This window comes from Siniperca chuatsi, linkage group LG11, assembly GCF_020085105.1.
Source record: "Siniperca chuatsi isolate FFG_IHB_CAS linkage group LG11, ASM2008510v1, whole genome shotgun sequence".
NCBI lineage: Eukaryota > Metazoa > Chordata > Actinopteri > Centrarchiformes > Sinipercidae > Siniperca > Siniperca chuatsi.
The window spans coordinates 7,968,338-7,984,177 of NC_058052.1; the positions used below are offsets into that span (position 1 = coordinate 7,968,338).

A 15,840-nucleotide genomic window follows, 5' to 3' on the forward strand; every position below is an offset into this window, starting at 1 on the left:
CATGAATAAATGGCTATAAAGGATAAATATAATATGCATGTAGTTCTTTCATCAATATCTGTGCTTAACTTTAATGTTTGTCAGACATTTGAAGAAAGCAGGTCACATAACATTGACTTCTCAAGATTTCAATACAACTTCCATGTTGATCCATGATTAAAAGAATCAAATGAGAACTGAACAATGAAGGTAATTCTTTAAATAAGAGTATTTGCCATTCTTTCTTTATTTATTTTTTTACTTTTTCAGGTTTGTGACTTGGGTTTTGGATAGGAGTAGGGGTTAAACGATGAAGATCAATAAAAGTTGAAAAGTATATTGTTGGTATAATTAGTTACAGTTATTGTAAGCAGTGTAGAGTTTACATTTTTGGAGGGAATACCCTGAAAAGAATGAGGGGGAAGGGGTACCTTGAATACATGGCTAAAGGATAAATACATGGTTCTTTCATTACCATTTGTGCTTAGCTATAATAAAACTTTTCAGCCTAACCCACCCAAAAATCTGATATATCACCATATGAAAATGATGTATGTGTCAATGTATGTCTCTCATCAATATGTGTGCATGCATACGCCACATATATGACGTTTCCTGTAGAAGAAAAATATCCCAAAATATGGTATATGGAAAATATGAAATTTCTTCTATGTGTATGTATGGTTGATATTGTCTTTACATTTTGTATTAAATATATAAGATTATGTTTATAGCTTACTTTTTGGTTTAAATTATTCAACATCCTTTACCTCTGTGTAATAGAAAAGATATTACACATTAGACAACAAACATATTGCAAAATTGAATATTGCGTATGATTCTTCATTATCCCTATTCATATTGTGCATACCTAAAGTGATGCATAGTCATATTTTCATTACTTAATATCACAACATGCTGTATGTCACACACGTTTTTATGCTGAAATGGTATATATTGCACAGTATATATTCACGTATATTACAACTATATAGATAGAAATATTATTGTACAAAACAAACATTTCTGTTACACATAGTTATAGTTGTTAAAAAACATTTATCAAAACATATGTCTGTCACCGCATAGTTCGTTTTTCATATATATGGTTATTTACAATATAGGGCCATACATCAAGATTTTTGTATGAGAAAGTAGTCACTTTCACTAGATATATGTTAAGTAACCGGTCATCTTACTGACATTTTGAACTTTGCCCTTCTTCATACGTCTTCTTTTGCCATGTTAGCTGTTGTAACGTTAGTAAAATGTTCAAAACTATTACCGGAATTTAGCTAAAACGTTGTTGGGGGGGCGGAGATAGTCAAAAGCTAGCTTGTCACATGATTGCAACGCAGTTATTACAACTGAGTTTCGATTATTTATTGACCAATATATGTCTGGTGGTTTCCCAGCTCGTTTTCCCTTCAACAAAAACTCAACTTTGCTGGAGTTAGAGACTTGTGACTTCTCATATGTTATGAGTATACAGGGTTATGAAACCGTCCTACCAGTAAATAGTCTCGAGGACTTCAAAAGCTCCGCACTGCGCACGGAAACCCTGAAAAATGTCAGAGTATCAAAGTAGTTAGTAGTTAAAGTGTATGTTGAAATGTGAGCGAGAGATGGAGTTCCAAAAACTATGCACTTTTGAAACTTTTAAGCAGGTCTGGAGTCACTACGGGTACGAGGGAAACTTACAAGACGTGATTGAGAAGGAGTTCACACGGACTAAAGGTAATGGTTGTGTTCAGTCATGAGTAGCAGTGGCAGGCTAGTCTTCGCTGTTAGCTGAGCGCTTACATGGCTGCTCGTTTATCGTTAACAGGAATAACATATCTGGATCACGCAGCAGCTACTCTGTACCCCGAGTCTCTGGTCAGGGACTACTGCCAGGACATTTCAAGGAATGTGTACGGTGAGAGAAGACACGTCAAAATCCTATCAAGTGTTATTTTTACGAGTTTATTTGTTTCTTATTTTGTCATACAATTCAAAAGCATTTAAGTGTTGTTAAATGTCCCAATAGGAAACCCTCACAGCCATAACCCCAGCAGCAGATTGACACATGACACAGTGGAGAGGGTCAGATACAGGTAAAGGCTATTCATGCCCTCAGAAGCCTTTATGATGGGTCCATGTGATGCTGACTCTGAATGGTACTTTGAGTAAAAAAAGAACATTTTCTTACAGGGTATTGCAGCATTTTAACGCCACCCCTGAGGAGTACTCTGTGATTTTCACTTCTGGATGTACAGCCGCTCTCAAATTAGTGGCTGAGAGCTTTCCCTGGAGGCCACCGACTGAGAGCGAAGCAGGGAGTCACTTCTGCTACCTCACTGACAGCCATACCTCTGTAGTTGGCATAAGAGGAGTGACTTCTGGCCGAGGGGTAGTTACCCTGCCTGTCTCCCCGCAGGAAGTGGAAAACAGGGCAAAGGATGAGGCTCAAGGTGAAGATGTTATTTGCCAAACGCCGCATCTCTTCTGCTACCCAGCACAGAGCAACTTCTCTGGAAGGAAGTATCCCCTTAGCCATGTGAAAGGCATCCAGGCGAGACGCCTGTACCCAGCATGTGACCACCAAGGCCACTGGTTTGTGCTGCTCGATGCAGCCTCTCATGTCAGCTGTTCCCCTCTAAACCTACAGGACTGCCCTGCTGATTTCATTCCCATCTCCTTCTACAAGATGTTTGGCTTCCCTACAGGTCTGGGGGCCCTTCTTGTCCGTAACGACACAGCAGGTAAACTAAAAAAGACTTATTTTGGAGGAGGCACAGCAGCAGCTTACCTTTCTGGCGAAGATTATTATGTGCATGCGGCAAACATTTCTGACAGGTAAAGTACTGTACAAGCCTGCCAAATGCTAGATATTCTCTGAAAGCTCACAGTTCTATAGCTCCTGCATCCTTATTCTGCAATGTTTTCTTTCTCCCTGATAAAGATTTGAAGATGGGACTGTCTCTTTCTTGGACATCATTGCTGTAAATCACAGTTTTGAAGCTCTTTACAGGATCACAGGTAGTGTAACAGAGCATGTTGATTCATAGAAAAACATAAAACATAAACATAATGCATATGCAAGTTGTTCATAATGATAATCTACTTCAGGTTAACATCAACAGTGCCCCTGTCTTTATCTCGTTTTTCCTTCAGGGGGCATGCACAACATCCAACAGCACACATTTGGCTTGGCACGCTACACTTACATGCTGCTGTCAAGTCTTTGCCATGGCAACGGGCGACCAGTGGCTCAGATATACACCGAAGGCCAGTTTGAGAGTCCAAGCACACAGGGAGCAATCCTAAACTTCAACCTCATGGATTCTCATGGACAGATAATTGGATATTCTCAGGTGCATTCAATAAATATGAGTATAACAGTTTAATTACTGCATGTTTATGTGTAGGCAAGTGCTGGTGAATATTGTAAGAATTCCTCTTTTGCCCTCAGGTGGACAGAATGGCCTGTCTGTTCAATATCCATGTGCGCACAGGTTGCTTCTGCAACACCGGGGCCTGTCAGTCATTCCTCGGGATCACCAATCAGCAGATGAGGAGAAACCTGCAGGTAAGAGATCAAGGCATAGGAAAAATATCAAAGTCTGTTAAGGTCATGTGTAGGTAGAATAAAACATTGTCTTTTTCTCTTCAAGGCCGGCCACGTCTGCGGGGACAGCATCGACCTGGTGGACGGCCAGCCGACCGGATCTGTTCGCGTGTCCTTTGGCTACATGTCAACATTTGAAGACTGTCAAAAGTTCCTGAACTTTGTTGCTGAGTGCTTCGTACAGAAACCAGTCACAGTGGACCAAGTGAGACTAGAGAAGCTAAAAGCAGCTACAGCAGCATCCCAGGGCTTAAATGAAGATCCTCCAATCAAAATCACTAATGGAAAAATACACAAAGTAGATGAGAAGGAGAAGCCTACAGAAGTATCACTGAGGGGGTTTGGACACAGAGATTCAAACAGCCACAGGGAGGCTTATACTCTGACCAACATCTACATATATCCCATCAAATCATGTGGAGCATACGAGGTTTGAGGATAACCCAAACATTTCTTTCTTTCACTTTTGTCTGTCTCTGTCTCTCCTATTTCTTTCCTCTGTTTTGATTTGACTGTGCTCTTCTTCATGCAGGTCCACGACTGGCCAGTGGGACCGCTGGGTTTACTGTATGACAGAGGCTGGATGGTGGTGAATGGAAACGGCGTGTGCCTGAGTCAGAAGAGAGAGACGCGTTTATGCCTCATTCGCCCACAAGTCCACTTTCCCTCAAACAAATTGCTCCTGCAGGCATCAGGTCAGACAGTCATTGAAAATAAACACACTGCTTAACCAAGAGAAATTTCAATCAGTCAGATTTTCTGCCATAGATTCTCTTTGTTAGAAGATTAATATTTTTTTCTGTTGCCCTGCAGGGATGGATACCATTTCGGTTCCCCTGGAAAACAACACTCAAACGCACACTAGCTATCGGGTGTGTCAGAGTAAAGTTTGTGGTGACAGGTAAGCTGGCAATGTTAAAACATCTGAATGCAGCAGCTGCAGGAAATGCTGTGACACATATCATTTGTTCCATATTTTTCACTCATATCAATGCATTCTCTCACTCCATTGTTCTTGACGCTACCTTTCTACAGTGGATGGCATTGTAGGGCCTCCTGCTCTCAATTCCTGTTATGTACAATTTTTTAATGGCAGCAAACAAAGAGCAAGAGATGATATTAATCTCCTCAGATACCAGCATGACGAGTCACAAGTTAAAAAAAGCTATTCATCCAGTGATTCTTGGAGTAGATGTCACACCGAATAGTAAGCAGCATCAAACTCTGTAGATTTCCCTCGGGGCTCAAGAACATAATCCTCCTCCTTCCCTCAGGGTGGAGACTGTCGACTGTGGGGATGAGGCTGCATCATGGCTTTCAGACTTCCTTGGACAGCCATGCCGCCTGATAAGACAAAGTCCTGATTTTACCCGAGACATGAAGAAGAGGCCTAGTGCAGGTTCTTATATAAGTATATTCACCTGGTCTCCCCAGCTCTCATTTGTTTACCCTGGATTTATCTGTCATACTGTACATGAGCAATGCAAGGTCATGTTTCCTGCAGATACTCCCTGATTGTTGTGGCTGTGACCTTGAAATTTCATCTTTTTCTGCTTTTGCAAGTTGCAAACTCTGTTTAAAAGCATCAGTTTACTTCGTAAAAGAAAATGTGAAATTCAGGCTGAAGTTGGGCAATACAATATACCCGTACCCCAGGTAGGTAGAAAGCTTGTGAGTAACTCAACTAATTAAAAACAAAACAAAACAGAAATTACAATTTGATTAAAACAATGTCCTCACATAGGATCAGCTACAACACCTGAACTCCAGCTATTGTGATTAAGAGTGCATTGAAACTGTTAGCAAGAGAGCAGAGAAGTTGAAACAGTTAGCTTAACCTAATGGCTAAATGGTTGAAATAGCTTACGGCAATAGATAAATGCTTGAAATAGCTAAAAGTAATGGATACATACTAGTAATTAAAATAGCTAGCTTCTGCCACTGAAAGTGTTAGTAGCAGGAATGCAGACTTGACCAAACTGACTGAAAAAATATTGTAACAATATTCACTTTTATATCATTACATGAACATATTTGGAACATGACAGTGGTGTCGATGAAGGGTTCTTGAGTTCATCTGATAGGGCTGTGGGGGTACGCTGACAAAAAAAGGCACTGATACATATATCATCAGACAATAGGGATTTGTAAAACGTCAGAGATTTTGTTAAACCGCTTATAACTAGGTAGCTATTGGTCCTCCATCAGTCTTGACTCATATCAGGGACTAAAAGTCAGGATATTTGGGGATTTTTAGTCCCTAGTTTGAGTCAAGCTCCAAAAACACTGGAGCCGACACTTCCCATAATGCAACTCGACAGTGTTTCTTTCGTTAGCTCTTCCCTGGCTGCTAAATAGCCACGTCTTTCAAATTCCTCATCACTAGTTTGTAACACAGGCTTTCTGTTCAAATCTGTAGTCTCTAAATCCCAAGCTGAGATAACCCTTAGGACATCATCAAGGTTACTGTCTTAACCTTTCCAAAGCTCCCTCCAGAGCCACAGAAGACATTATACAACTGTTTTCACAGTCTGAGTAGTACTCCTCATGACAAGTAACTGACCCTCATGTGTAAAATTGTTAGAGCGCTCCTTTTATATCTAGAACTGTATTAGGCTTCAGCTGGCAATTTTGCAGCTATGAGCAGCACTGCTTTATGGCATTATTGAGTTCACAGGTCTATTGCATTAATATGATAAATTATCTTAGTTTTTGAGGTCCTTCATTCACTGGATGAGCCATTTCCCATCTGGCTATTTTATCTATAAACAAACACTGAATTTCTAAATTTAATTACTGTATCATAATATATATTAATATTTAACAAAACAATCCCATCACAAGGTCCATTTTGCAGCTTTTGATCGTTTCACACTATCTTTCTCAGCAGATGGAGTTTGCCCAGTTGTCATTGAATTGTAGATTGAATTTACATTTTCAGAGCATTTCAAGAACTTATTGTTGACTTATAAATTGAGATTGGTACTGCTGTATAAAATTACATACACAGTGATAGAAGATGTCACCCATCCTTGATTCATGTATGTTGAATTGTGAGTGCACATTTTTATCAATATTTCCAAATCCCCCCCCCGTTTTACAGTAGAACCTCAATTTTCAGGCTCTTTGAGGATGCAAGCTGCTCAAACCAGAGATCAGAATAAATCTCTGGGGTAATAAAAAGTCTTTCCCCTTCTAGGTGCCACCTCCACGTCCCTCTCCCTGGTGAATGAAGCTCAGTATCTCATGATCAACCGTGCTAGTGTGGAGCTCATTCAGAAACTAATGAGCAGCAGGTTTGAACATATGATGTGTTATTCAAAATACACGATTCTCTAGTGAAAATCATCAGGATGTGTCGACGCCCATGCATTTACATTACAGTGGATCATTTACGTAGCGTGGCAGAATAACATGCAATTTCCACGTTCCCTTTCTCAGGCAGGATGTCTCTGAGGCCGATCAGCTCCTTGACACACAGAATGTCATTAGCCGCTTCCGAGCCAATTTAGTCATCGCTGGAGTAGAACCATTTGAGGAAGATAATTGGTCACACTTGATTATTGGCAACACTCAATTCATGGTGAGCTGACACTTTGAGATAAATGATGAAATCTTCAAAAGCATTGAATTTGATTTCTCAAAAATGAACATGCTCCCTGTGTGATTAACCCAAAGGTCGCAGGTCTGTGTGGAAGGTGCCACATGGTTGGAGTGGACCAGGACACTGGGACCAAGACAAAAGAGCCGCTAATGTCTCTGTCGGCCTACCGCACTGGGAAGGTCAGTCAAAAACAATCACTGCTTGTTCATGTAAATACTATGTGTGTGTGTGTGTGTGTGTGTGTGTGTGTGTGTGTGTGTAGTGGCAGTGGTGGGCGGGGGAAGTGCATATGCATGAACAGATAAATCACTCTGCCTGTTATTTTATACATTTTCAGGTGACTTTTGGTGTGTACCTGACCCATCAGCTACCAGAGGGCTTCACAGCAGGCAGAGTCCTCGCTGCTGGTTCCCTCATACAGCCTGAGCCACACAGTTCTTGAAGGAGTCATCTGCACCATCCTGGTTACATCTTTGGTCATTTCTCCACTGCACGTCCTAAGAGAGTTTCTTTTCTTCGTCTGTGTAGCCCTGGTGGCTTTTGTCCTCTCAAATGTCCTTTTCATACCAGAGCATTCAGAGATTCTATCCATGTCTGTTTTGATGGAAAATGAACAAGATTTTTAGATTTTTCCCCAATGTTTACCTTCTTAAAATGTGTGCTATAAAGTAGATGTGAAGTATTAGGCAAAAATTATAATTTGAATGTGTTATGGTATTTGAGCCAAAACATGTCATGTTGATGCAATAATTGTTGATCATGTTAACCTCCTAGACAGTTCTTCCTCTGTTTATTCCCATGGAGGATTATATTTCTATTTATTCCACACACACCACCACTGATACTGCTGCCACAAATCTAAAACTTATTGTTCCCTGTAATGGAAAAACCTCCCAGACACTCTGCATATGCCAATAATGGGGATTCTAAACAAAAGCTGAACTTAACATATAGATGGATGATGAATTAAAGGAAGTGCCTACATAAAGTGTATTAGTAAGGTGTTGGACTACCGTGAGCCTCCAGAACAGCTTCAGGGCTCCTTGGCATGGATTCTCCAAGTCGCTGGAACTCTGGAGGGATGAACACCATTTGTCCAAAAGATATTCCCTCATATGATCTTTTCATAGGCCATAGGATATGATTCACATCTTTTTCATACTCATCAAACCCTTCAGTGGCTCATTTACTCTGTTTTTTCCTTCACTGTGTCACCCTTTACCTCTTGCACTCTGACGATGATTGTTGTTGTGAAATTGTTTTTAATCAGTGATGTTTTTTGCTTCTGTTGTTTTATATATGTATTTTATTTTTTTTATTTTTCCTGTGGACTTTTAATGTCTGACATAAATTGAATATAAATGTATTTCACTAACAGCATACTTACAACAGTACCATAATCGAGGCATTGACTCTATATTTCCATTTGTAATTTTATAAGGTCATTTGTATAATTAAACACCTATTTTAATTGCATTGCAAAAGTCTGCTTTTTGTGTCGACATAACTTTCAGTGCCAGACCAGTACAAAGGGGAAGTAAATAGTGGTTAACAGTATGCAATACACCGTGTGCTGTGTTTAAGGTGGCGTCATGTGTAACGCGTGCTTTGTAATATATCATACAGTAGGGAAAGCAGTGCTACCTTAACAATCCCAGGCACCTCCCCTTCCTCGCGATTAAACTGTAACTGCTAAGTTACTGTGATCAAAGTTTTTGTTTGCCACTAACCAAGGGTCGGAAAAGCTGTTTGACCGGGCCGGTGTGAATTTATATCAAAGTGTGTTGTACTTGAATAATACTGACGTTAAATGATGAAGAGGAGGCTCGTTAAACAGGCGGATTCATCCTCTGCGGCCAGCGGAGTCCAGAGGACCGCCAGAGTCCAGAGGAAGGACGGGACACCGTGAGTTAACTAGCTTACTTGTTAGCTCACTTGTGGACATGTGGGGTGTTTGCTGTTATCAGTGTTGTTCTAAAGTGGTGCTCAGGTTGTCATGTGAACTAAGTTTTTTTGAAGATGGCTGATTATTGCTTTTCTGTCAAAAGCTCAAGTTTGTAAATTAATCGAGCATGTAAGTAGAGTGACGTTTACCAGGTGACAACATGGGTGACGCCCCCATGGGACAAGACGTGTACTGATTTAGTTAGAAATACTTTTTCTGTTGTAGCAGGGCGATATACAGTAACAGAGCAAGAGCATGGCTCATGTAGCAATAGCAAGATACAGTAGTGATAGAACACTGTAAGTATATGAAACAAAATATATCAAACAACTCAAAGGGTGTATCAAATAGTTATTAATAAACATAAAAAATGTAGGACATGTGTATGTATTAAACAGGTAAACACCACAAGTGGAAGGGATGCTTAAATGGACAGACAAGTTCTGACTGTAATGCAGTTCCTGGAAGTGTTGTCAAGTGATTTGTTGTGAAGGCTTGAAAATGTTCTGAAAAACTGTGAATATCTCTAAACTTTAGTAGAAGTCGTGATTTATTATCTTCATATTCAGAGTTCTGGTTGCAAACTTAAAAGATAACAAGTTGCATGAATTATTTGGTAAACTAGGCTACTACAGGTGTGAGCAGACACCTGTTGTGCAGAGCGGTTGTCCAGTAAAACAAAGGTTGCGTTACATCACACTGCAGTTGTGCATTCATTAAAAATGTGGTGTGAGCTTTTGGACATCTTCCAGAAAAGATTTGGAAGTGAATAGTAAAGTAAAAGTGTTAACTCTGGACAGATGAGCTGACAGTTTGATGCCTGCTGAAATGAATGACCTCCTATATGTTTCCCTCCAGCAGTGTGGAGAAATCAGTCTTCAACTAAAATGGCTCTTCTGGCTGATTAGAGTGTTAATGGAGGGGGTGGGATGTATTGTCCATTAATTGGCAATAGTCTGAATAGCATCCTCTTTTCTGCTGTTGCCTCTAGGGAGTCAAGACTGACTCCAATGACAGCCTGCCTGCTTGATTAGATTATTCAGTTCTTCTCTCCCATATTAATGTGTCCATATTAATGCTGCAACCACAGACTGGTTGGACATGTGCGGAGCAGCTCTGTACTTGCCAATGGGCCTAAGTGTATATCTGTTGCAGCAGTATTTTTTTTTTAAATTTTGCCTACATGGAGCTGCAGGTGGTTCTTTTTGCACCACTCAACAAAGTCATCCACCACACCCTCATCCTCCCCTCCCCTCACTTTATGCACCTCATAGAGGTGATCACTACGTTTACTGACAAATCTTTATCAACAAATCTTCAAAGTGAATGAATTACCACCGTCACAGACCGAATTAGTAGCTTTTAGCGGTGGAGCACCGTTGCAAGCTCAGCAGTGATTCACAGTTTGTTACTTCCTTGTTAACAGACAGTGAAAGCCACAGAAACAATCATAATCTGATAAATGTCATAAATAATAGGCTGCTGAACTATTAACCTGATAAACAGTGCTTGTATAGGCTACTTTTGTACTTGAATGAACGTGAAAGCTTGGACTGGCAGACTTGAACGTACTACTGAAGACATTGGGCGTATGAACGATGATGCGTTCAGTTACTGACGTACACACGTTCAAGCGCATTTCAACAGTGATGCGACTGCTTCACTTAGGGAAAAAAGTGAACAAACAACATAGTCAGTGAATACGAATCTTTGAACTGAACTGAATGAAAGTGATTCATGATTTCCACCTCTAGCACCTCGCCACTGCTGAGTCATCCAAAAACTTCTGCAGCTAAAATGAAGCAGAGTTGCAGCTGAAGTCAGATGAGAGGCGGGAGTGAAACTTTTCTAATGCTGCCATAGTGGTAATTTAGTGTGGAGACACTTGTTCAGACTGGACAAGTGTTGATCAGGGAGTGTGAGCTGATCTGGCTCTGAAGAGGGGCTTGAAAATCACCAATAATCAATAACAACTATTGTTAAATTAACAGATGGTGATGCAGTGCTCTTAACACAGCTAATCATCAGTTGTAGTCTGTTATAGTTTGGCTTAGTTATAAAAATGGCAATACAACAAATATTTGCGTTACTTGGAGACCACCTGGAGACGTATGAAGGGCCCCTAGAGGATCATCTGCCTTTACTGACATAAGATATGTAAGATAACGGTTAGATGTCGTCACACTGGTTTTATCGCTGTCTGTTCTCAGGTCCCGATGGTGGCTGAAAAGAGGCTTATTGGCCCTCTTTGTTATCTTCATTTTGGTGCCTTTCTCGCTGAGAATACTCCCAGGATTAATCCAGCACCTTGTTTACACTCACAGAAGTAAGTGAATTCCCTATCTGGCTCTTAGAAGTACTGTAAATCCTCACGTTGCTCACAAAAAAAGAGCCCTCCTCTTTTCTGTTCCTGTTTGTAGTCAGGGTGCCACTCTTTGTTGACCTCAGCCGACCTGCTGATCTCTCCCTTAATCACACCATCAACATGTACTTAACATCAGAGGAAGGAATCTCCCTTGGTGTATGGTGAGTATAAGTCAAGTTCAACATTTTCTTCCTTTTCTAGCGTAGCTATAAAAAGGCTGAGACTGTTTTTTAATGATCCAATTATCAGTTGTGTCTCTAAGCGCGTGTTTTGAACTGTTCAAGGCACACAGTGCCTGAAAGTCAATGGAAAGAAGCGCAGGGGAAGGACTTGGCATGGTACCAGAACAGTTTAAGTGATGGAAGACCAGTTTTCATATATCTTCATGGGAACACAGGCACAAGGTATGATAAATAATGCATTTGTATTATAGTTGGCTGCTGAAGAAGCAGAGAGTAAAAGTGCCACACAGCTAGATATATTTGGGGTTTTTTTTCTTTTGGAAAACACCAATCTATTGTGTCGTTTGTGAATCATTCCAACAGGGCAGCCACTCATCGGGTGGGAGTGGCAAAAGTGAGTGATCACCAACATAAACATATTAATCTTTTGGAGGTCTAATAAAGGTTTGAAAGTACCAATAGCCCTTCTGATGACAAATAAGCGTTATGTGTCAACAGGTATTGAGCGCACTTGGTTACCACGTGCTGGTGCCTGACTACAGAGGTTGGTGCAAATTAAGATTTATGACTCTTCTTCTAAACATATTTTCCGTCTCTATGCTTCTTTGCCTTCTTATTGATTGTAAGACACAACCTTCTCACATTGATTTAATATCAGTTGTGCTTGATGAGTTGTTTGTTGTAAGGCAGTCAAAAGACAACAGTTCAACTTTAGGTCAGCGTCTAGTGCAGATTTTCCTCTGAGTGGCTGCCACCTGGCGGCAGTTAAGAGCAGCTCAGTGATGTGTCAGTGAGCAGTAGTTGATGTGAGAAACTCTGGCAGGGTTCGGAGATTCCACCGGGGAGCCGACTGAAGCCGGTCTGACCACTGATGCCCTCTACTTGTACAACTGGGTCAAAGCACGCAGTGGAAACAGCCTGGTCGTCATCTGGGGGCACTCTCTGGGCACTGGGTCAGTAAGGAAAGACTCCCAATTAACAGCATTTTAGAGACACTCTTGTGCAAGTAAAAATCACTCAGATCAACTGTTGTTGGATGTGCATTGCATTCTCCTCTTTTTCAAGATATTAGACTTTAAACTTTGAAGTAGTTGCCTGCAACTTTTACACCTTAATGACACTTTTGCTATTCATGTCTAATTGATATAATAGAGCAGCAATCGATAGCAGTTAGCACGAGCAGTGATGGCCGAACAGATGAAGAGAAGAGCTCCACACACAGCAACACAACATGTATCCACAGGAAATCAGCGCAGGGCCAAAAACTTTGAATTCAACACAGAACTACAGCGAAAAAGAGTTCTCTAAAATAGTGATTAGTTACACAATTGGACACTGCAGTTCGTGATTGGAGCATGTTAAGGAGAGGGTCCTTAGTGTTAAACTGAGGCAGGTCACGTTCAGTTTGGAAAGATGACAGTTGCAGATATACACAGAAAATCAAAAATACAGTGTGTTGCTCTTGATACAAACTGCAGACAAATCTCACCATATTCAACACAGTCATGTCTAGCAATAAGATACAAATTCAAGGCAAAGCAGGAAAAAAAAATATTTTTAGAAATGCTAGCAGGAGAAATAGTAGAAACTGTAACTGTAAGTGGCGTACTTTAAAAAAAAAATCACTTAAAGGTATTTGAAAAGTTGTAATTAGCTACTTCTTATTTTTTATGCTTCCATAGTAAATAATTTAATCAACAGTTATACCAAACAAATCTGACTCATCAGTAAAATACATGGTACATTCATGACAGAAATGATTGGAATTACCCCACAGCTAGAATAAATGAATAGGAGGAAACTGTTAGCTCCAACTATACACAAACTGGAGAAACTGAAGCTGTTGCTCTTCATATCTCTGTGCAGAGTGGCCACTAACACCGCTGTAAAACTGACTGAGCAAGGTAGGTTTGGCTACCAGTGAATCTTGGCAAATAGAACTGAGAGGAAATAATTCCAACATCTATATGACGACCATTTCCTCTTCTCTTCAGGTGTAGTTTTTGATGGTGTGATCCTGGAGGGCGCATTCAATAGTGCTCGACAGCAGATAACAGATCATCCTTTTACTTGGGTAAACTCATCTAACTTACCGCTTTTGATGCTTGGTTTGTTCATTTCATATGGCTGCTACTGCATTACGCATAACCTTTCAATGTTTTATTTTCTTTCTGTTTTCAGTATTACTGGAAATTTCCGGGCTCTGGGTACTTTTTCCCGGATCCATGGGCAGAAAACAAGATAGTCTTTCCCACTGAAGAAAAGTAAGTTTTTCTGAAATGCTAACATGCTGCTTATACACAACAGTCAAATATGAAATGATGCATAATATCAAACATTGATCAGCTATTAATATTGTTATTACCAGTAAAACGTAATGACTTAATATGTAATATATACTCATATGTTTTTGTTCTTCTGCAGTTTGAAGAAAATGAAAAGCCCAATCCTTTTCCTTCATGCAGAAGACGATCACTTAGTGCCCATTCACATTGCTCAGCAGGTATTACTGGCACAGAAAGCTACAATATTTTCCTCACAGCTGTAACAGATTAAGTGTCTTCTCCAGGATAACCTTTTGTTTTAGGTACACTGAACTTTCTTTGCTTTCCTCTCCCAGATGTATGAGGTAGCAGCGCGTGCCCAGAATGCAGAGCGAGTCAAACTAGAGTCATTTGATGGTTCTCTGGGGTATCTGCACAACGGCTTATATAGAGACCCCCGTCTGCCTGACATCATAAAGTGAGAAAACATTGCACTGATAATGCTTAAAGGTTATTATATTCTGGCTTGGCAAATCTGTGTCTGTTCAATAATCTGTTTTTTCTTTTCTACAACATGTATATCTCATCATGTCTCCTCTGCAGGAAGTTTGTGCTGTCGTTGTAATGTTGGAAAGACGACTGAAGCGGAAAGACCTTCCCGGACTTCAGACGCAGAGCACTGATTTCATTTGATCACACACTATATTCAAATATTTTGTCTTAACGGTTGCATACATATGTGATTTACTTTCTGATTCTTATGAATCCAAAATGTTTATGTTGAACATTCATTGTGTTAAGAATGAATGCAAAAACTGTTCAGGCAAATACATATTAAACTTATTCGAGATAAGATTCAAGTGTTATGTGCTGATTTGTTTTTTCTGTCTGTGGGTAATTTATTCTGCTTTATCAGAACTAGAAATAACAATTCCAATTGGAAATGCAGTTTGGATGACCCATTGTTACAGTAGGTGCCCTCTACTGGGCATTATTGTGTGGTGATAATGCTCATCTATAATACTGAATAATGAGTTTGGTAATCCAAGGCTTAAGATGTCTAGGTGTCAGTGACATTTCAGAATAATACACAGAGAACAGCTGGGAAATTTCTGTTCTCTGATCTCGTTATCCCAAGTGTGGTTTTAGAAAAAAACACAGAAAAATTTCTGAGTTTTTTCAGTTTAAACAGAATATATGGTGCAATGCATACTGCAAGTTTGAAGAATCACAGGTCAAATGTCATTGCAGTTTAGTGTCTGAGTTAACCAGCACTTCAATGCTCTGTCTGTCTGTCTTGCACTTTTTGTTAAAAGAAAACACATAACGTATTGGTCTCATTTGGAAAAACTGTAGGAGATACCCACCTTGCAGAATTCCTGTAACACCACTTTACCTCATAAATTCACAGTGAATTGGCAAAGATTAATTCAGGTACATGTAGCACCATTTAAAGTTGCCTTGAAGAATCTGTTCAACCACTAGGGTTCTTCTATGAGCCAAAAAATGTACAAGAAAGATTTATAAGGGAACCTATAGTGACTAAAGAGTAACTTCCTTGTGCTTCAAAATGTGTTCAAAACGTATTTGATTTTTGTAAAATATCCACAAAGCTGTTTTCTTTTGAATAAAAAAAATCATCTGCTCACTTGGTCAGGAACACTTTAATGCATACTTCATCTTAATTAGCAACTATATGTTGAATATACTGTTTTTCTTAATTCACATTTTTTATTGAACCAAGTCCCCCTTGTAAATTGCAGTAGAATATTATAGTGTCGCATACTATGCACTGTCTCACTACAAATGAATAACAATGAACGGACTAACAGGATGTACCTTTCAACAAGGCCTTCCAGCTTCCTTTTTGTACAGATATGCTGTACACTCA

The 15,840-nt window shown here is 39.9% G+C and overlaps 2 protein-coding genes across 2 annotated transcripts; both read left to right on the forward strand.

The window, feature by feature from the left end:
* Positions 1–1,298: 1,298 nt before the first annotated feature.
* Positions 1,299–8,669, forward strand: mocos (molybdenum cofactor sulfurase). Its single transcript, XM_044215262.1, has 15 exons — positions 1,299–1,716; positions 1,808–1,897; positions 2,009–2,075; positions 2,173–2,817; positions 2,924–3,000; positions 3,136–3,335; positions 3,434–3,550; positions 3,636–4,019; positions 4,122–4,284; positions 4,403–4,490; positions 4,864–4,988; positions 6,789–6,885; positions 7,031–7,172; positions 7,268–7,372; positions 7,531–8,669. Exons 1-15 carry the CDS (start codon positions 1,584–1,586, stop codon positions 7,633–7,635), a joined length of 2,538 nt encoding a protein of 845 aa, XP_044071197.1. The 5' UTR covers positions 1,299–1,583; the 3' UTR covers positions 7,636–8,669.
* A 185-nt stretch (positions 8,670–8,854) lies between these two features.
* Positions 8,855–14,804, forward strand: si:ch211-117n7.7 (Monoacylglycerol lipase ABHD12-like). Its single transcript, XM_044215266.1, has 13 exons — positions 8,855–9,098; positions 11,349–11,464; positions 11,559–11,664; positions 11,788–11,907; positions 12,049–12,079; positions 12,184–12,229; positions 12,509–12,638; positions 13,552–13,589; positions 13,680–13,759; positions 13,867–13,949; positions 14,110–14,188; positions 14,306–14,427; positions 14,553–14,804. Exons 1-13 carry the CDS (start codon positions 9,004–9,006, stop codon positions 14,572–14,574), a joined length of 1,068 nt encoding a protein of 355 aa, XP_044071201.1. The 5' UTR covers positions 8,855–9,003; the 3' UTR covers positions 14,575–14,804.
* The last annotated feature ends 1,036 nt before the right edge of the window (positions 14,805–15,840 follow it).

Excerpts from the sequence above, each read along its gene's own strand:
- mocos (XM_044215262.1), top strand. The coding sequence starts at position 1,584 with ATGTTGAAATGTGAGCGAGAGATGGAGTTCCAAAAACTATGCACTTTT. Across the intron at positions 7,173-7,267 it reads TTGGCAACACTCAATTCATG|GTCGCAGGTCTGTGTGGAAG; the intron begins GTGAGCTGACAC and ends ATTAACCCAAAG. Across the intron at positions 7,373-7,530 it reads CGGCCTACCGCACTGGGAAG|GTGACTTTTGGTGTGTACCT; the intron begins GTCAGTCAAAAA and ends ATACATTTTCAG.
- si:ch211-117n7.7 (XM_044215266.1), top strand. The coding sequence starts at position 9,004 with ATGATGAAGAGGAGGCTCGTTAAACAGGCGGATTCATCCTCTGCGGCC. Across the intron at positions 14,189-14,305 it reads CCATTCACATTGCTCAGCAG|ATGTATGAGGTAGCAGCGCG; the intron begins GTATTACTGGCA and ends TTCCTCTCCCAG. Across the intron at positions 14,428-14,552 it reads CGTCTGCCTGACATCATAAA|GAAGTTTGTGCTGTCGTTGT; the intron begins GTGAGAAAACAT and ends TCTCCTCTGCAG.